Raw genomic sequence first — 22,112 nt, 5'->3', positions numbered from 1 at the left:
AGTGGAACTGAGGCCATGAAAAGATCAGCCACGATTTTATTGAGTGGTGGAGCAGGCTCTCTGGGCCTACTCCTGTTCCTGATTCTTATGGAGAATCATAGGAAGGGGGTGTGAGTAATGCTTTGCCAGGTCAGTGTCAGAGATAGGGTTCTGACACTGACTGGAATATTTGGACAAGACTGTGACCACATCCTAGTGTCAATCATACTGGGCCATCTGCTATTTGCAGGAAATGACTAATAACTGAGGTTTCAGGAGTGTTCATCAAGAGAGAACGTTGAGTCTGCGATTTGATACAATGAATGTTTAGTGAAAAAGGACACATTTCTTGAAGTATTTTGCCTTTACCCATTGGACCATTCACAAGGAATAAAGATTTAAAAGGAAAACAGCTGTTATGGTGGATGAAGGGTGTGCTGATTGGTTGCCAAGTGGACTTTGGTCTGTAAAGACTTTGTCAAGGAGAATGCACCCGTTAATAATGATTGACAGTTAACTAGCAAATTGTTCAAATTTTAAACCATGCAGGTTAATTCCAGTCAACCAAGACATTGCCCTGTGATAATTGACCAGCAAATGGTTGCCACCTCTTTATTGAAGACAACAAATATATTGTGTGCACATGTTCTTTCAGGGCTCTGTGTATTGATATGTATAGATTCCAGTGCACACTGTGACCGTGACTGACAATCTGACCATTAGCTGTTTGTGTAATTTTTCACATAATCAGGATTATCCAGCAAATATTGGCCAACTGCAGAATCATATCTATTCTTGGACACTTGTGAATTTTGGAAACGTAGACTGGTTGAGTACAGCTCATGTGCATAAGTGTTTGTCTTCCCTGAAACTGGTATTTCTTGTGACCTGCCCTGATGAGTGAAGGTCAAATAGTTTCACAAAACATATCTCTTTTTCAGCAACACTCAAGTTCTGCATGACCAAACAAACCATTTTTAATATTCGACAACAATTTGTTGAGGAATGAAATAAGAGATAGCAGGAACTGCAGATGCTGGAGTCTGAAATAACACAGTGTAGAGGTGGATGAACACAGCAGGTCAGGCAGCTTCAGAGGAGCAGGAAGGCTGACATTTGGGCCTGGACCCTTCTTCAGAAATGGGGGAGGGGTTCCACAACTTCTGCTCCCAATATGAGGCATTCTACTCCTGGACATCCCAGATGTCTTCATCTTTCAAGGACCACAACTTCCCCCACCTCAGTGGTTGAAAATGCTCTCGACCATATCTCATGCATTTCCCACACCTCAGCCCTCACACCCCCTCCCCCGCAATAACAACAAAGACAGAATTCTCCTTGTCCTCATGTATCTTCCCATCATCCTCTAGATTCAAATGATCATTCTCTGCCACTTCCACCACCTGCAATCTAACTCCACTACCAAGGATATAATTCCCTCCCCACTCTTATCTGCCTTCCGGAAGGACCGCTCTCCACGACTCTTTCATCCGCTCTACACTCCCCACTAGCCTCACCACCCCCGGCACTCTTCCCCTCAACCACAGGAGGTGCTACAACTGCCCCTACACCTCCCCCTTCACCTCCACCCCAGGCCTCAAGGAAACCTTCGACATTAAACAGATGCTCACCTACACATCCACTAATGCAGTATACTGCATCCTCTCTTCCTGATGTGGCCTCCTCTACATCAGGGAGACCAAACGGAAGCTTAGAGACCGCTTTATGGAACACCTACGCTCGCTTCGCGACAAACGACAACACCTCCCACTCATGAACCTCTTCAACTCCCCTTCCCACTCCTTGGACGACATGTCCATCCTGGGCCTCCTCCAGTGTCGCAATGATGCCACCCAAAGGCTGCAGGAACAGCACCTCATATTCCACCTGGGAATCCTACAGCCCAATGGTCTCAATGTGGACTTTACAAGCTTCAAAATCTCCCCTCACCCCTCTGCATCCCAAGACCAGGCCCCACTCTTGCCCCCGCCTCCTTGACCTGTCCGTCTTCTCTCCCAGCTATTGGCTCCTCCCACCTTACTGATCAACCCCCACGCCCACTTCCTACTACACTCACATTTATTGGCTTCATCCCCACCTCCTTGACCTGTCTGTCTTTTTTCCCACCTATCTACTTCACTATCTGCCTTTTATCACCATCCCACCCTCTATTTATTTCAGAGCCCCCTTCCTCTTCCCCCATTTCTGAGGAACCTGTAGCACTAGGGTCTCAAACTGAAGCAGCTGTTGTCCAATCTGATTTTGTTCCTGTCAGGTATCTACCACATAGTTTCAACTCATCCCTTTGCATCCTCAGCACCCTCATGAATAGTAACCCTCCTAGACTCACTCCCACATCTTCTGCTTGTAATCCTGCAGTTTCTTTTCTCTTCAAATGGTATGTTATTCAATTTCTCTTGAAAGTTTTGATTGAAACTGCCTCCATCACAATCTCTGAAACTGCCTTCCAGATCCTCACAGTTTGCCTTGTGTCTCCAATTTTGCTTTTCCCAAGCACCTTAAGTCTGTAGCTCTGGTTCTCCAATCCGTCCAACAATGGGGTCAGTTTCTGCCTCTGATCTGCTCAGAGGCCTCATGAATTTGAAAAGCTTGATTAAATCTGCTTCACCTTCGCAAAGGAGAACCAGCCAAGTTTCTCTCATCTACCCACAAAACCAAAACCTTCCAGTCCAGAACCATTCTCAGAAATTCCCTCTACAGCTGCCACACCCTGAAAACAATGTGTGCAAAATTGGGTACAATACCCCAAATGAGGGTGAACATATCTGGAGCTGCCTAGTGCCCGGATACAGTCTGTGCTTTAACAGGAAGATCAGTTCTGTGGTCATAAAGAAAGCTGTGTTCTCAGGACTATTCCACGAAGCTGGAGGGAAAGTTGCTTTCTGGCTAGTTCAGCTCAGTGAGGGAATGAACCCTGCTGCCTTCCTACAGCTCCATCCAGTTCAAAAAAAGCCTGCTGAGCTAGATTTCTTCTCTGCAGCTGCCCAATGTGGCTGTGTGGTCTTCCTTGTCTCTTGCTCTCAAGTGTCTGATGTATTTTAGTATGAACTGTTCTATGTGTCTCCCCAGGGAAGGAGCTAGTGGATTATATTGCCGAATACCTCAGCACACTGAGAGAACGCCGTGTCTACCCTGATGTTAAACCTGGCTACATGAGATCCCTCCTCCCAGACACAGCCCCACAAGATGGCGAGAGTTGGAGCAACATCTTTGAGGACATCGAAAGGATCATCATGCCTGGGGTAGGGCCATATCTCCACCTCACCCACCCATTCTCTCACTCTCACATCCCCCCAATCTGATCCTTCCTCAGCTCCATTCTGCCTCATCCCCATCCTCCCCTCACCCCTACTCCCCTCAATCCCCGTCACTCTGCTCCCCCTTTAGTCCCGGTCCCCCTCACCCCATCAGCCCCTACTCCTAATCAGCCCCATCATACTCTGACTCCCTCCTCAATCTCACACCCTCCTCACCCCCAATCTCTGTCTCAATCTCCCGTTATCCTCAGTCCCCCAGCACCCCACCCACACTCACATCCCCCACCCACCTCACACACATCCACTCCTCCACACCCTGCTTCACTAACCCCAACACCCCACCCCACTCACTCCTCACACACACACACCCCATCCCCCCACACACTCCCCCATCCCCCTCACACACTCCCACACCTCCACACCCCTCACACACACCCTGCTTCACAAACCCCCACCCCACTCACACCACACACAAACAGTCCATCCCCTCACCCAATCCCTGATCCCTTCACACATCCCCACTCCTCAACCCTCTCACACACCCAAACTTCCTTACCCCATCACACACCCACACACCCCCATTCCCCAACCCCAATACACACCCCCACTCCCTGACCCTATCACACACCCACACACTCCCACTCTCCCACCCCAACATACACACCCAATCCCTCATCTCCCCCACAGCCCCCACACCCCACCTCCCCCCACACGCTCCCCCACGCACTCCCACTCCCCCACCCCATTACACATCCCCACTCCCGACCCTCTCACACACCCCTTCTCCCCCACCCCATCACACACCCTCACTCTCCCACTACTCCCCCACTCCATCACACACACCAACTCCTCCACTCCGTTACATACCCTCACTCCCCCACTCCATCACACACCCCCAGCCCCCCACCATCCTCCCCCAGTGTCCCTTCACCATGCCCCCACACACTCCCACTCCCCCATTCTCTCACACCTTTGTGCTTTCACAGAAATATAGCCCACAGCCTGACTGACAGGCTGCTATTTGATTTATAATATTATAAAGAACAAAATAAATCCTAGTGACTGGTACAATTATTTAGATGGTTATTATTAAGAGCATGGGATGACGGAGCAGAAATACGAAAACCATGGATTATTGTTAAGATGTTGGAAATCTGCTTCACTGCCTAGCTGCACCTCCACTCTCTTCTGTCTCCATTTTAGGTGGACCATATTCAGTGTCTGTTTCACTCGACTGCGTAAATTGTCACATCAAATAAAATTACTAATTCCTCTCATTTCAATCCTTTCTTACACATCCTTATTCCATATAATGTCATATTTTACAAGGACATTTGTAATTATTGTTTATACAAACAGACATGAAAGAAGCTGACATTTTCATAATATAGATCACGTTAAGACAGACTTTCATAGTAGACAGTACCTCATTCACCTACAATATCCCTTGAAACTGCTGACAATTATACTCCTTCATCCCTAAATGACCTCTTTGGAAACAGAGCATTGATGTATAATTAACTCATAAGAATCTAGTAAATCCTCCAGCCACACACACCAGTTTCATGTGTTTCACCTAGTCTATGCATCAGAAATTACAACAAATTGAATAAACAATATTTTGGGGATTGTTGTAAATGAAGTTTAGTCACTGTTGGAAATGTTCTGAATGAATATGTTTGCTTAAAATAACCTAACATTAAAATTCAACTCTGTTTTCAAATCCCCATTGTGAAATCTTCTCTCTTCCCTTAAAGTGTGTTGTGCCCACGTCTGTCTCTCTTTTGTATGATGTGTGTATCCAGGATTTAACCAGGCTTCCAGCTTCTCCCCTGAAGTGACTGTCTTATCTGTACTGGTCCCCTTTTTCTCCAGGTCACCCACAACCACGTGAGATTCACATTTGGCTTGGATGCTGGAGCACAGAGTTCTGTACAATCAAGATCAGCTTTAACCTTTTGAGTGTGTTTTTCTGTGTTCCTGTAGGTAGTTCACTGGCAGAGCCCTCACATGCACGCCTACTTCCCTGCGCTAACGTCATGGCCATCTCTACTTGGGGACATGTTGGCAGATGGTATTAACTGTTTAGGATTTACTTGGGTAAGAACTGTCAAAAAGTATAATAAACCTTTCATTACTACCATACAGTAATAAAGTACAGTCAAAACTGTGACAATAACACTGAATGTCCAGATATTTGATGAGTTCTATAGTCAGTGTTTTTGTCAAGTTATGATTGAAAGATTCGAATGTTTAATCAGTAAATCTAACTCTTATCACTGACATCATGGTTATTGTTGGTTTCTTTTTAAAAAAGGTGAAAGCCTCCCATTTTCAGCTTCTCCAGTGATTTGGACAGTTAACAGCATTGGTTTATAATCTTTTCAGAACAAAACCTTCTTCACTGAAATTAATGCTGCTCCCTCTCATTCTCCCAGTGACAAAGCGGAAGAACATTCCTGCCAGGAATCCTGACCTACCAGAAACAGCTGGAAGTCCTGGTCATTAACAGTGCCATCATAATGAGACAATCAGAGGCTTGTTATTTTGATCAAGGAATTGGAGAATCTGATATGATGGGGAGTTACACATTGTGCTACATCTCTGAAAGAGCTGCCCAACCTATTCCTACTCCCCATCTTCTTCCCCATTTCCCTGCAAGTTAGATTGTGCGCTCCAGATACCAAAACCTCTGGATGGAATAGTCCTACTTGCCTGGATGAGAAAAGTTCTAACGACACTCAAGCTTGATACCATCCAGAACAAAGCAGCCCCCACTTGATTGGCATCACATCCACAAATATCCCACTCCCTTCAACACTGATGCTCAGAAGCAGCAGTGTGTACTGGCCCTGAAACATTAACTCTGTATTTTGATCCACTTGTCAGAAAAGATTGTTCTTTCTATTTCTCCTTCAATTCCTCCCATGATTTGAAACAATTTATAACTTTGATTGCTCCAAGGACAAGCTTCTGTCTCTCTCTCTCTCTCCCTCCCTCTCTCTCTCTCTCTCTCTCTCCCTCTCTCTCTCTCTCGCTCCCTCCCTCTCTCTCGCTCCCTCCCTCTCTTTCTTTCTTTCTCCATTTCTCTCTGAATCCTGTTAAACTCTTCCTGGTCTTTTCCAAAACTACACTGTATTTGGTATGACAGCATAACCTGATTATTTATGGGTTTTCAGAAAAAATGTCAGGCTCTGATTATATTTGTAATTCCAGGCCTCGAGCCCAGCTTGCACAGAGCTGGAGATGAATGTGCTGGATTGGTTGGCTGCAATGCTAGGGCTTCCCGATCGTTTCTTGCACCATCACCCAGACAGTCAGGGAGGAGGTGTTCTCCAGGTACCCACAGCTTTCATTGAGCTTCTATCCTCTTTAACTCATACCTCTTAATGAGTCACACAGAAAATATCTGTTTTAATTATCCCACATTAATATATTACAATGTTTATTTTTCCTGATCACTTTGGCTGTTAAAGCATCACTCTTTCTATCGATGGACTTAGTGTCTCTGAAGGTACAGCACTTTTCCTGTTGAAATGTCATCAGGATTTAGAGAATCCTCCTTCTGGTTATTATCAGGTTTGAGCCTTTGAATTCCTCCAACTTTTCAACAGCCAAGTGTTTCCAAACCCTGGTCCCAATCCTCAGAGATTCGTTGCTATTTTGATGACAATGAATCTAGTGGAAGTTCTGCTTAATAGCAATAGATTTGGGCTCTGCACGCCGGGTCTCTGCATGCCGAAGCTCCCCATACCAGGGGCTCCCCACATGGGGGGTCTAGTCCCACTGCCACTTCCAGTCCCCTTTGGAGACCTCTCACCTGGCGAGCACCGATATCCCTCACGATCCTGCAGTGGGCTTACAGCTGATTCAGGCTGAGCTGGCTCAGAGTGATGTTATGGGCAGTGCAGGATGAGCGTTCAAGGTGTTTGTGGAATCATACTGGTCAGGGGAATGGAGGAAAGCTTTTGCTTCATTAAAGAAGCTGCATGTTATGCATTAACGATCCAGCCAAAGGAACTGAGGATATTGTTGCTAGGATTGGGGTGACACAGAGATAGGTGGAGGGATAGGTCATGTTGCAGAAGTGAGACAGCAGAAAGACTTGGCCAGCACAGTGGCTCAGTGGTTAGCACTGCAGCCTCACAGCACCAGGGACCAAGATTCGATTCCACACTCGGGCGACTGTCTGTGTAGAGTTTGCACATTCTCACTGTGTCTGTCTGAGTCCCCTCTGAGTGCTCCAGTTTTCTCCCACAGTCTACACCCAGTTAGGTGGCTTGGCCATGCTAAATAGTGTCCAGGGATGTGCAGGCTAAGTGGGCTACCCCTGGGAAATGTGGGGTTAATGTTGGGGATCAGTCTGGGTGGGATACTGTTCAGAGGTTGGGTGTGAACTAGATGGGCTGAATAGACTGCTTCCATGCTGTAGGGATCCAATGACAGGCTAGGAGATTGAGCAAGGAAATGGCAGATGTCAGACAGAGTGGGAAGCTGTGAGGGTTTGCACTTTGGGTAGAACAATAGAGGCATAGGCCATTAGAACATAGAACATTACAGTGCAGTACAGGCCCTTCGGCCCTCGATGTTGCGCCGACCTGTGAAACCAATCTGAAGCCCATCTAACCTACACTATTCCGTTATCATCCATATGTTTATCCAATGACCATTTAAATGGCCTTAAATTTGGTGAGTCTACTGCTGTTGCAAGCAGGGCATTCCACACCCTTGCTACTCTCTGAGTAAAGAACCTACCCCTGGCATCTGTCCTATATCTATCACCCCTCAATTTAAAGCTATGTCCTCTCATGCTCGCCGTCACCATCCGAGGAAAAAGGCTCTCCCTATCCACCCTATCTAATCCTCTGATCATCTTGTATGTCTCTATTAAGTCACCTCTCAACCTTCTTCTCTCTAACAAAAACAGTCTCAAGTCCCTCAGCCTTTCCTCATAAGGCCTGCCCTCCATACCAGTCAACATCCTAGTAAATCTCCTCTGCACCCTTTCCAAAGCTTCCACATCCTTCTTATAATGCGGTGACCACAGCTGTACACAATACTCCAAGTGCGGTCGCACCAGAGTTTTGTACAGCTTCACCATAACCTCTTGGTTCCGGAACTCGATCCCTCTATTAATAAAAGCTAAAACACTGTATGCCTTCTTAACAGCCCTGTCAACCTGGGTGGCAACTTTCAGGGATCTATGCACATGGACACCGAGATCTCTCTGCTCATCCACACTACCAAGAATCTTACCATTAGCCCAGTACTCTGTATTCCTGTTACTCCTTCCAAAGTGCATCACCTCACACTTTTCCGCATTAAACTCCATTTGCTACCTCTCAGCCCAGCTCTGCAGCTTATCTATGTCTCTCTGCAACCTACAGCATCCTTCATCACTACCCACAACTCCACCGACCTTAGTGTTGTCTGCAAATTTACTAACCCATCCTTCTACGCCCTCATCCAGGTCATTTGTAAAAATGACAAACAGCAGTGGACCCAACACCGACCCTTGCGGTACACCACTAGTAACTGCTCTCCAGGATGAACATTTCTCATCAACAACCACTCTGGCGGCTTCCAACTAGCCAATTTCCAATCCAAACCACTAAATCACTCTCAATCCCATAACTCCGTATTTTATGCAATAGTCTTCTGTGGGGAACCTTATCAAACGTTTCACTGAAATCCGTATACACCACATCAACCGCTTTACCCTCATCCACCTGATTGGTCACCTTCTCAAAGAACTCAATAAGGTTTGTGAGTCACAACCTACCCTTCACAAGACCATAGTGACTATCCCTAGTCAAATTATTCTTTTCTAGATGATTATAAATCCTATCTCTTATAATCCTCTCCAACACTTTACCCACAACTGAAGTAAGGCTGACTGGTCTATAATTACCAGGGTTGTCTCTACTCCCCTTCTTGGACAAGGGGACATTTGCTATCCTCCAGTCATCTGGCACTATTCCTGTAGACAATGGCAACATAAAGATCAAAGCCAAAGGCTCGGCAATCTTCTCCCTAGCTTCCCAGAGAATACTAGGTTAGATCCCATCCGGCCCAGGGGACTTATTTGTTCTCACACTTTCCAGAATTGCTAACACTTCCTCCTTGTGAACCTCAATCCTATCTAGTCTAATAGCCTGTATCTCAGTATTCTCCTCGACAACATTGTCTTTTTCCTGTGTGAATACCAATGAAAAGTATTCATTTAGCACCTCTCCTATCTCTTCGGACTCCATGCACAACCTCCCACTACTGTCCTTGACTGGCCCTAATCATATTCTAGTCATTCTTTTATTCCTGACATACCTATAGAAAGCTTTAGGGTTTTCCTTGATCCTACCTGCCAAAGATTTCTCATGCCCCCTCCTGTCTCTTCTGAGCTCTCTCTAAAGGTCCTTCCTGGCTAACTTGTAACTCTCAAGTGCCCTAACTGAGACTTCACACCTCATCTTTACATAAGCCTCCTTCTTCCTCTTGACAAGAGCTTCAACCTCTTTAGTAAATGCCGGTTCCCTCGCTCGACCTCTTCCTCCCTGCCCGACAGGTACATACTTATCAAGGACACGCAATAGCTGTTCCTTGAACAAGCTCCACATTTCAATAGTGCCCAGCCCCTGCGTTTCCTTCTCCATCCTGTGCATCCTAAATCTTGCCTAATTGCCTCAAAATTGCCTTTCCCTCAGCTATAACTCTTGCCCTGCAGTATATATCTATCCCTTTCAGTCACTAAAGTAAATTTTCTAAATGTGATAAGGCTTTGGAAATCTGAAGCTCAAAGTGTCTTAGATGTTCTAGTTCCAGGTTTCCTTAAAGTTAACATGAAGGATCAGTTAACGGTTTGGAAGGCAAATGCAATAGCTTTTACTTCAAGAAGTCTAGAATGCAATAGCAGAGCTGTACAGTTGAGGCTGTATAAGACTCTGGTCAGACCACAACATGAATATTGTGAATAGTTTTGGGTCCTGTCCCTCAGGAAGGATGTGCTGGCATTGCAGAGGTTCCAGGAGGGGTTTACAAGAATGATCCTGGGGATGAAAGGCTTGTCATGTCAGGAATGGTTGAGGATTCTGTGTCTGTAGTTGATGAAATTTAAGAGGATGAGGGGGAGTTCAATGAAAATTACAGAGTACTGAGGGGCCTGGATATGGAGAAGATGTTTCCACTTGTGGGAGAGATCATGACCCCAGGATACTGCCTCAGAGTGAAAAGATGACCCTTTTGAACTGAGATGAGGAGGAATTTCTTCAGCCAGAGGGTGGTGAATCAGTGGAAGCCCTTGCTGCAGAGGGCTGTGGAGGGCAAGTCATTGAGGGTCTTCAAGATAGAGACAGGTTCTTGATTGGTGAGGGGATCATGGGGTGAGTGGAGCAGGCTTGATGGCTGAATGATCTAATTCTGCTCCTATATCTTATGATCTTATGTGTGAAGTACAAATTGGAACGTCCATTTCCCTATAGTGACTCTCCCCGGGCAGATTCCGATCAAAAAATCCATTTGAAAACAGTCCAGATTGTTTCCGGATCATTGAGAGTCTCAGATCACCAACAACTCGGTATTATCGAAGATAGGAGAACACAGATTGACTTCCTCAGTGTCACGTCCATCTGACCTTTGATTCAGGGAATGGGTGGTTGAGAGAAATGAGACAAGACACTATGTTTTTGACCGAGATGTTTTAATGTTGCAGAGTACGACCAGTGAGGCCACATTAATCGCCCTGTTGGTCGCAAGGAAAGCCAAGATCATGGAGATGCAATCGACCTTACCCAACTTGGATCACTCAGTCCTCAACTCCCGTCTGATCGCATACGCCTCAGACCAGGTGAACGGGGGAGGGTGGGTAGAGTGGGTTGGGTGGGTCGGTCGGTCGGAGTGTTGTATCTGGGGCTGGGGAGTGTAGGGGTTTCCCCTCCCACTGTAAACCTCACCCCAGGGGAGGCTCTTCCTCCCCACACCCCACCATTACCCGCCCCGAGAGTAGGCTGTAACTGTACCTGGCGGAATTCTGCAATCGCTGTTCTCCAGTGGGTTATTTCGTTGGGATCGGTGTTCCATTGTGATCTGGGATCGATCGTGAATTAATTCACAAGGATCTTGTTCTTGTTTCGGAGCGGATCAAATAAGCTGCGGGGCACTTGTCTCTAACACGCTCTTTCGATCCAATGTGATTTCTCAGGCTCATTCCTCTGTGGAGAAAGCCGGACTGATCACTTTGGTTAAAATTCGGTTCCTCAAGACGGATGAGGATTGGTCCCTTCGAGGTGAGACTCTGCAGCGAGCATTGCTGGAAGATAGAAGATTAGGACTTGTTCCATTCTTTGTAAGTCTCAGTAAGAACAACTTCCGTCAGACTGGAACGGGTTTTCATTCTCTCCCCTAATAGGGCTTTAATCAGCAGACTGCAACCTTTATCTTTCCCTGGACCCGCTCCTGGTTCGAGCTGGAGCTGAGCTTTCCAGAGCGCGCTGTCCACTTCTTCAGCGAAGCAGGCGCCTTGTTAACAAAACGGGTTCGACCTTGGCTGAGATAATGGGAACTGCAGATGCTGGAGAATCTGAGATAACAAAGTGTGGAGCTGGATGAACACAACAGGCCCAGCAGCATCTCAGGAGCAGGAAAGCTGACACAAAAGCTTTTCTGATGAAGGGTCTCGGCCCAAAATGTCAGCTTTTGTGCTCCTGAGATGCTGCTTGGCCTGCTGTGTTCATCCAGCTTCACACTTTGTTATCTCGGATTCTCCAGCATCTGCAGTTCCCATTATCTCTGATCACAAGTTTATGGTCTGAACCAGATTCCACGGTGCAGATGCACCTACCTACACAGAAACAGAAAATAGGTTTGGGAGTAGGCCATTTGGCCCTTCAAGCCTGCACCACCATTCAATACCATCACAACCGACTCTACAATCTCAGTATCCCACTTCCACTTTCTCCCCATATCCCTTAATCCCTTTAGCCACAAGGGCCACTTCCAGCTTCCTCTTGAATATATCTATCAAACTGTCCCAACAGCTTCCTGTGGGAGGGAATTTCATAGGTTCACAACAGTGTGTGAAGAAATTCATCCTCATCTTAGTCCTGAACAGTTTATCCCTTATTCTTAGACTCTGCCCCCCTACTAATGGCGTTCCCCAGTGTTCGGAACATCCTTCCTGCATCTAACCTGCCCAGTTATAGAGTCATAGAGATGTACAGCATGGAAACAGACTCTTCGGTTCAAATCATCCACGCTGACCAGATATCCTAAATAAATCTAGTCTTATTTGCCAGCATTTGGCCTATTTCCCTCTAAACCCACCCTATTCATACACCCATCCAGATTCCTTCTAATTGTTATTATCATACCTTGCTCCATCACTTCCTCTGGCAGCTGATTGCATAGAGACACCACCCTCTGTGTGAAAAAGTTGCCCCTTAGATCTCTCTTAAATCTTTCTCATCTCACCTTAAGCCTATGCCGTCTAGATTTTGACTCCCACCATCCCAGAGTAAAGACCTGGTCTATTTACCCCACCCATGCCCCTCACCATTTTATAAACCTCTAAGGTCACCCCTCAGCCTTTGTTGCTCCAGGGAAAATAGCCCCAGCCTGTTCAGCCTCTCCCTGTAGCTCAGACCCTCCAACCCCGGCAACATCCTTCTAATTTTTTTCTGAACCCTTTCAAATTTCACAACATTCTTCCTAAAGCAGGGTGACCAGAACTGAACGCAGTATTCCAGTCCTGAACAAATGCAACATGACCTCCCAACTCCTATACTCAATGCATTGACCAATAAAGGGCAAGCATACCAAACACTTTCTTCTCTAACCTAATTAACACACTACCGGAAGGATGTGGTGGCTTTGAAGAGGGCACAGAAGTGGAGGTAATGGCCTAGTGGTATTATCACTGGACTGTCAATCCAGAGACCCAGATAATGTTCCAGGAACCTAGGTTCAAATCCTGCCACAACAGATGATGGAATTTGAATTCAATAAATATCTGGAATTAAGAATCTAATGATGACCATGAATCTATTGTTGATTGTTGGGAAGCATCTGGTCAATAATGTCCTTTAGAGAAGGAAACTGCCATCCTTACCTGGTCTGGCCTCCATATGACCCCAGACCCACAATAATGTGTGACTTCTAACTGCTATCTGGGCAATTAGGGATGGGCAATAGATGCTGCCTGGCCAGCGATGCCCTCATCCCATGGATGAAAAAAAAATGTACCAGAATGTTGCCTGGTATGGAGGGCATTAGCTAAAGGAGAGGTTGGAGAAACTTGGGTTTTTCTAACTGGAACAATGGAGGTTCAGGCGGGAACCTGATAGAGGTCTACAAGGTTATGAAGGGCATGGACAGAATGGACACCCCTCCTTTTTCCCAGGGTGGAAGAGTTGGGTACCAGGGGCCTTAGTTGTAAAGTTCCGGGGCAACGTTTAAAGATGATGTAAGAGGAAAGTTTTTTACACAGAGGGTGTTGGGTGCCTGGAACTTGCTGCTGGGGGAGGTAGTGGAAGCAGATATGATAGTGACTTTTAAAGGGTGCCTTGACAAATACATGAATAGGATGGGAGTAGAGGGATATGGTCCCCAGAAGGGTCATGGGTTCAGCTGTGACAGGCAGCATGTTGATGCAGGCTTGGAGGGCTGAAGGGCCTGTTCCTGTGCTGTAATTTTCTTTGTTATTTGTTCTACCTGTGACTCCACTTTCAAGGCACTATGAACCTGTACTCCAAGGTCTCTTTGTTTAGCAACACTCCCCAGGACCTTACCATTAAGTGCATAAGTTCTGCCCTGCTTTGCCTTTCCAAAATGCAGCACCGCACATTTATCTAAATTAAACTCCATCTGCCAATCCTCAGCCCATTGGCCCATTGGTCAATCTGATCAACACCCCGTTGTACTCCAAAGTAACCTTTTTCACTCTCCACTACACCTCCCATTTTGGTGTCATCTGCAAACTTATTAATCATACCTCCTACATTCACATCCAAATCATTTATATAAATAATGGAAAGCAGTGGACCCAGCACCAATCCTTGTGGCATGTCGCTGGTTGCAGGCCTCCAGACTGAAAAGCAACTTCTACCCCCACCCTCTGTCTCCTATCTCCGAGCCAGTTCTGTATCCAAACGGCTAGTTCTCCCTGTATTCCATGTGATCTAACCCTGCTAACCAGTTTACCATGAGGTCAAACACCTTATTGAAGTCCACATAGGTCATGTCCATTGCTCTGCCTTCATCAATCTTCTTCATTACTTCAATCAGTATTTCTTCAAAAAACACAAGTTAATGAGACATAATTTCCCAGGCACAAAGCCGTGTTGACTATCCCTAACCAGTCCTTGGCTTTACAAATACATATAAACCCTGTCCCTCAGGATTCCCTCCAACAATTTACCCACTGCCAATGTCAGGCTCACGGGTCTATAGTTCCCTGGCTTTTCTTTACCACTTTCCCAAATAGTGGCACCATGTTAGCCAAACTCCAGTCTTCCAGCACCCCACTGTAGTTATCGATGATACAAATATCCCAGCAAGGGCCCCAACAATCACTTCCCCAGCTTCCCATGGTATACCTGATCAGGTCTTCGGGATTTACCCACTCTTCATGCATTTTAAGATCTCCAGCACCTCCTCCTCTGTAATATGGACATTTTTCAAGATGTTGTATTTATTTCCTCACATTCTCTATCTTCCATATCCTTCTCCACAGTAAATCCTCATTTAGTATCTCCCCCATCTCCTGCGGTTTCACACATAGGGGGCCTTGCTGATCTTTAAGGAGCCCTGTTACCCTTTTGTCCTGAGTGTATTTGTAGAATCCCTTTGGATTTTCCAGAACCTTATTTGCCAGAGCAATCTCATGTCCCCTTTTTGTTCTCCTGATTTCACCATAATATACTTCTACTGCCTTTATACTCTTGAAGGGGTTCATTCGATCCCTGCTGTCTATACCTGATATATGCCTTCTTCTTTTTCTTGACCAAAGCCTCAATTTCTTTAGTCATCCAGCATTCCCCACAGCTAGCAGCCTTGCCCTTCACCCTAACAGGGACATACTGTTCCTGGACTCTCGTTACCTCATTTTTGAAGGCTCCCCATTTCCCAGCCTCCCCTTTACCTGCAAACATCTGCTCCCAATCAACTTTTAAAACTTCTTGCTTAATGCCATCAAAATTGGCCTTCATTCCATCTGGATTTTGTGTGTTTCTATGACATCCCCCTGCAACAAGTTCCAGTGAGTACAAGCCCAGTCGATCCAGTCTTTCCTCATATGTCAGTCATCCCAGGAATCAGTCTGGTGAACCTTTGCTGGACTCCCTCAGTAACACGAATGTCCTTCCTCAGACTAGGAGACCAAACTGTACACAATACCCAAGGAGTGGCCTCACCAAAGCCCTGCATAACTGCAGCAAGACACCCTTAATCTGATGCTCAAACCCTCTCGCTATGAAGGCCAGCATGCCATTAGCTTTCCTCACTGCCTGCTGCATCTACATACCAACCTTCAGTGACTGTTCAATTGTGACACCCAAGTCTCAGTGCACTTCACCTTCTCCTAAACGGCCACCATTCAGATAATAATCTGCCTTCCTGTTTTTGTGGCCAAAGTGAAAAACCTCACATTTATCCACATTATAGAGGTAGGTGATGGTCTCATAGTGTTATTGCTGGACTGTTGATCTAGAGACCCAGGTAATGTTCTGGCCACCCAGGTTCAAGACATCTGCTGTGGTGGAATTTGATTTCAATAATAATCTTGAGTTACAAGTCTAATGATGACCATCAAGCCATTGCTGATTGTCGGGAAAAACCCATCTGGTTAATTAATCTCCTTTAGGGGAAGGAAACAGTTATCCGTACCAGGTCTGGCCTACATGTGATTCCAGACCCACGGCAATGTGGTTGACTTGTAACTGCTCTCTGGGCAATTAGGGATGGGCAATAAATGCTGGTCTGGCCAATGATGCCCACATCTCATGAATGAATAGAAAACATTGCAGTTGCCCAGTATTTCCCCACTCAGCCAAAGTCACCCTGTAGTCTCTTAGCATCCTCCTCACAGCACACACTGGCCCCCCAGCTCAGTGCCATATGCACATTTGGATGTATGGCATTCTATCCCTTTGTCCAAACTGCTGAAGTATATTGTGAACAGCTGGGGTCCTGTCTCTGAACGCTGCAGTACCCCACTCCTCACTGCGTGCTACTCTCAAAAGGATCCATTTATTCCAACTCTCTGACTCCTGTCTGCCAATTAGTTCTCTATCCACCTCAATATATTACCTCTGATACCATGAGCTTTAATTTTTCTTACTAATCTCTTGTGTAGATCCTTATCAAAAGCCTTTTGAAAGTCCAGATACACAACATGTACTGATTCACCCTTGTCCACTCCACTGCTCACATCCTCAAAACATTCCTGAAGATTTGTCAAGTACAATTTCCCTTTAGTGAATTCATGCTGACTAGGACTGATCCTGTCACTGCTTTCCAAATGCTTAGTTATTACACCCTTAATAATTGACTCCAGCATTTCCCCTATCGCTGATGTCAGGCTAACTGGCCTATAATTCACCATTTTCTCTCTCCCTCCTTTATTTAAAGAGTGGGGTTAAATTAGCTACCCCTGCGATCCGTTGGAACCCATCCTGACTCTACAGAATGCTGGGAAATGATCAGCACCACACCCATTATTTCTAGGGCCACTTCCGTCAGTACTATAGGATGTAGAGCATCATACCCTGGAGACTTGTCGGGTTTTAATCCAGTCAGTTTCTCCAATACCATCTCCTGACTAATAAGGATTTCTTCCAGTTCCTCTTTCATGCTAGACCTTCTGTACCCCAGCATTTCCAGAAGGTTATTTGTGTAAAGTCTTAGTGAAGACAGATCCAAAGTATTTGTTAAACTGCTCTGCCATCTCTTTGTTGTCCATTATGAAATCACGTGATTCTAACGTGAGAGAGACTTACATTTGTCTTCAACAGCCTTTTTTTCTTCACATATCTAACACTGCTTACAGGGTCCAGGAGCCACGTAGGCAGACCAGAAAACACACTAAATTATGTCTGGAATTATCCAAGAAGCAGATTGTCTGCTTTGTCCTGGAAACTGCAACAAAAGCAAACAGAGTGCTTCATAGACAATGGGAACTGCAGATGCTGGAGAATTCCAAGATAATAAAATGTGAGGCTGGATGAACACAGCAGGCCAAGCAGCATCTCAGGAGCACAAAAGCTGACGTTTCGGGCCTAGACCCTTCATCAGAGAGGGGGATGGGGGGAGGGAACTGGAATAAATAGGGAGAGAGGGGGAGGCGGACCGAAGATGGAGAGTAAAGAAGATAGGTGGAGAGAGTATAGGTGGGGAGGTAGGGAGGGGATAGGTCAGTCCAGGGAAGACGAACAGGTCAAGGAGGTGGGATGAGGTTAGTAGGTAGCTGGGGGTGCGGCTTGGGGTGGGAGGAAGGGATGGGTGAGAGGAAGAACCGGTTAGGGAGGCAGAGACTGGTTGGACTGGTTTTGGGATGCAGTGGGTGGGGGGGAAGAGCTGGGCTGGTTGTGTGGTGCAGTGGGGGGAGGGGACGAACTGGGCTGGTTTTGGGATGCGGTGGGGGAAGGGGAGATTTTGAAACTGGGGAAGTCCACATTGATACCATATGGCTGCAGGGTTCCCAAGCGGAATATGAGTTGCTGTTCCTGCAACCTTCGGGTGGCATCATTGTGGCAGTGCAGGAGGCCCATGATGGACATGTCATCTAGAGAATGGGAGGGGGAGTGGAAATGGTTTGCGACTGGGAGGTGCAGTTGTTTGTTGCGAACTGAGCGGAGGTGTTCTGCAAAGCAGTCCCCAAGCCTCCGCTTGGTTTCCCCAATGTAGAGGAAGCCGCACCGGGTACAGCGGATGCAGTATACCACATTGGCAGATGTGCAGGTGAACCTCTGCTTAATGTCGAATGTCATCTTGGGGCCTGGGATGGGGGTGAGGGAGGAGGTGTGGGGACAAGTGTAGCATTTCCTGCGGTTGCAGGGGAAGGTGCTGGGTGTGGTGGGGTTGGAGGGCAGTGTGGAGCGAACAAGGGAGTCACGGAGAGAGTGGTCTCTCCGGAAAGCTGACAGGGGAGGGGATGGAAAAATGTCTCGGGTGGTGGGGTCGGATTGTAAATGGCGGAAGTGTCGGAGGATAATGCGTTGTATCCGGAGGTTGGTAGGGTGGTGTGTGAGAACGAGGGGGATCCTCTTGGGGCGGTTGTGGCGGGGGCGGGGTGTGAGGGATGTGTTGCGGGAAATACGGGAGACGCGGTCAAGGGCATTCTCGATCACTGTGGGGGGAAAGTTGCGGTCCTTAAAGAACTTGGACATCTGGGATGTGCGGGAGTGGAATGTCTCATCGTGGGAGCAGATGCGGCGGAGGCGGAGGAATTGGGAATAGGGGATGGAATTTTTGCAAGAGGGTGGGTGGGAGGAGGTGTATTCTAGGTAGCTGTGGGAGTAGAATACACCTCCTCCCACCCACCCTCCTGCAAAAATTCCATCCCCTATTCCCAATTCCTCCGCCTCCGCCGCATCTGCTCCCACGATAAGACATTCCACTCCCGCACATCCCAGATGTCCAAGTTCTTTAAGGACCGCAACTTTCCCCCCACAGTGATCGAGAACGCCCTTGACCGTGTCTCCCGTATTTCCCGCAACACATCCCTCACACCCTGCCCCCGCCACAACCGCCCCAAGAGGATCCCCCTCGTTCTCACACACCACCCTACCAACCTCCGGATACAACGCATTATCTTCCGACACTTCCGCCATTTACAATCCGACCCCACCACCCAAGACATTTTTCCATCCCCTCCCCTGTCTGCTTTCCGGAGAGACCACTCTCTCCGTGACTCCCTTTTTCGCTCCACACTGCCCTCCAACCCCGCCACACCCGGCACCTTCCCCTGCAACCACAGGAAATGCTACACTTGCCCCCACACCTCCTCCCTCACCCCCATCCCAGGCCCCAAGATGACATTCCACATTAAGCAGAGGATCACCTGCACATCTGCCAATGTGGTATACTGCATCCACTGTACCCGGTGCGGCTTCCTCTACATTGGGGAAACCAAGCGGAGGCTTGGGGACCGCTTTGCAGAACACCTCCGCTCAGTTCGCAACAAACAACTGCACCTCCCAGTCGCAAACCATTTCCACTCCCCCTCCCATTCTTTAGATGACATGTCCATCATGGGCCTCCTGCACTGCCACAATGATGCCACCCGAAGGTTGCAGGAACAGCAACTCATATTCCGCCTGGGAACCCTGCAGCCCAATGGCATCAATGTGGACTTCACCAGTTTCAAAATCTCCCCTTCCCCCACTGCATCCCTAAACCAGCCCAGTTCGTCTCCTCCCCCCACTGCACCACACAACCAGCCCAGCTCTTCCCCTCCCCCCACTGCATCCCAAAACCAGTCCAACCTGTCTCTGCCTCCCTAACCGGTTCTTCCTCTCACCCATCCCTTCCTCCCACCCCAAGCCGCACCCCCAGCTACCTACTAACCTCATCTCACCTCCTTGACCTGTCCGTCTTCCCTGGACTGACCTATCCCCTCCCTACCTCCCCACCTACACCCTCTCCACCTATCTTCTTTACTCTCCATCTTCGGTCCGCCTCCCCCTCTCTCCCTATTTATTCCAGTTCCCTCCCCCCATCCCCCTCTCTGATGAAGGGTCTAGGCCCGAAACGTCAGCTTTTGTGCTCCTGAGATGCTGCTTGGCCTGCTGTGTTCATCCAGCCTCACATTTTATTATCTGCCTCCCTAACCGGTTCTTCCTCTCACCCATCCCTTCCTCCCACCCCAAGCCACACCCCCATCTACCTACTAACCTCATCCCACCTCCTTGACCTGTCCGTCTTCCCTGGACTGACCTATCCCCTCCCTACCTCCCCACCTACACTCTCTCCACCTATCTTCTTTACTCTCCATCTTCGGTCCGCCTCCCCCTCTCTCCCTATTTATTCCAGTTCCCTCTCCCCATCCCCCTCTCTGATGAAGGGTCTAGGCCCGAAACGTCAGCTTTTGTGATGCTGGAGAATGCCTTGTTTACTTTTCTTTTCTCATTCATGGAATACGGACATCACTTACTAAACCAGCATTTATTGCCCTTCTCTAATTGCCCACAGGGCAGTTGAGAATCAACAACATTGTGTGTGAGGACTCTCCAAAGTGCCTGTGGTGATATACGAAAGGGTGTTTGTATCTGCAGTTTCTCTTACCTGATATAATCCGTCCTGTTCTTTAGGTCTGTGCCACACTCGGTACGACTGCTGTATGTGCCTTTGACTGTTTGAGTGAACTGGGACCTGTTTGTAAGTTACAGTTTACACAATTATTTCTGAGATCCCTACAGTTTACAGCGTTTTCCTCTCTTGAATGATTTGAAACATGAACATGGTTAAGATGTCAGATGAATGGTTACAGGGGATTACTGGGTGTGTTTTAATTCTCCTTGAAGCTTTTCTGCCTCACTGTTGTACAGAGATCGCAGTTGGAATCCACAATTAGAGTCTGAGTCCTGAGCATCAACCTCCCGCCTCACCCCACACCAGATCTCTGAGGATCAGTCTCTCAGGGGAACAGGCTGAAACAGACAAGCTGCATAATAGACACTGAAACAAGGAGAAAGTTCACTTTTTGAAAGTCAGGCCTGGCCTGGCCCAGTATTTGAACAGTGATTTGTACTTTAATACTCACACTGGGTTAACAACTAGAGCACTCTGTGTGTTTGACCTTAGCCCAGAGTCTACACTAAGCCAAAAGGATTTAGTAAGCATCTTACAAAGAATAAATACATTGTCTAAAAAGTACTTTTTAAAAATCTGTCATTTAGATTTAGCTCAGAATCTGGAGTGTGTCTGAGACTGGGGTCAGGTATAGGCCACTCTCCTGTTTCAGCAGTTTCCCACACTTCTGAATATTTGAATTTTTAGGATTTGAAGTTTCTGACAGAAACTCACGGAAGCTTCATAACTGTACTGACCAGAGCCCGGAGCAATCCAGTGAACTTTATTCAATTGCAATGTTGTGCAAAATAATTGGATAGTTTCGGAATGGAGAATTAGAAATGTTTTTCTTACTGTGGCTGTCTAGGTGCCAGAGAGAAACTGTGGCTTCACATTGATGCAGCATATGCAGGATCTGCTTTCCTGTGTCCTGAATTTCGCAATTTCCTGCAGGGTATTGAATATGCAGATTCCTTCGTCTTTAACCCCTCCAAGTGGATGATGGTTCATTTTGATTGCACGGTGTTTTGGTAAGTGATGCCAAAGAGAGACTGAAACTATCCTGTGACAGACATCTGTTACAGCAGGAGGAGGCCCTTCCCCACCAAATCCACTGCACTGTTCATCATGTGCATCATCTTCGGCCTCACATTTACTATTTACCTGACTGGAGTTTCCCATTCACAGGGTGAAAGACAAGTGGAAACTACAGGAAACCTTCAGTGTAAACCCTGTGTATCTCCGACATGTCAACTCTGGAGCAACTACAGACTTCATGGTGAGCTGTTGGTTTTCAATGTCACACTGTGTTCTATCAGCAGGCAGCAGCGAGTGGGGAGGGCTGGAGGAAAGGGACTTGATTTGGACTCAGAGCCTTTGCTGAGATGACAATTATGTTGGTTAATAAGGCCAGAGCTTGGTAGATGCTGAAGGTCAACTTCCAAAAGCATGTCAGTAACAAGAAGAGTCAGCCCAAGTACAAAAAGCAACAACTGTTTATGACAGTTTCAGGAAACTTTGAGAGAATAGTTAGCAAAGCTTAAGGGATATCAGGTTTCTTAAATTGAGACACTGAAA

At 47.1% G+C, this 22,112-nt stretch overlaps 1 protein-coding gene across 1 annotated transcript in view; it reads left to right on the top strand.

Annotated features, from left to right (window-relative positions):
- hdc (histidine decarboxylase) overlaps nucleotides 1-22,112 on the top strand; it is a 56,154-nt gene that overhangs the window by 22,226 nt on the left and 11,816 nt on the right. The window contains exons 2-9 of the mRNA XM_059639189.1: nucleotides 3,070-3,242; nucleotides 5,244-5,357; nucleotides 6,474-6,596; nucleotides 10,963-11,097; nucleotides 11,452-11,595; nucleotides 20,555-20,621; nucleotides 21,403-21,565; nucleotides 21,723-21,813. Of these exons, the coding sequence (XP_059495172.1) occupies nucleotides 3,070-3,242; nucleotides 5,244-5,357; nucleotides 6,474-6,596; nucleotides 10,963-11,097; nucleotides 11,452-11,595; nucleotides 20,555-20,621; nucleotides 21,403-21,565; nucleotides 21,723-21,813 (1,010 nt within the window). The remainder of the gene's footprint in view (nucleotides 1-3,069; nucleotides 3,243-5,243; nucleotides 5,358-6,473; nucleotides 6,597-10,962; nucleotides 11,098-11,451; nucleotides 11,596-20,554; nucleotides 20,622-21,402; nucleotides 21,566-21,722; nucleotides 21,814-22,112) is intronic.

This window comes from Stegostoma tigrinum, chromosome 33 (genome assembly GCF_030684315.1).
Source record: "Stegostoma tigrinum isolate sSteTig4 chromosome 33, sSteTig4.hap1, whole genome shotgun sequence".
NCBI classification, from domain to species: Eukaryota; Metazoa; Chordata; class Chondrichthyes; order Orectolobiformes; family Stegostomatidae; genus Stegostoma; species Stegostoma tigrinum.
The sequence above is the reverse complement of the archived record's forward strand: the minus strand, read 5'-3'. Positions and strand labels throughout refer to the sequence as shown.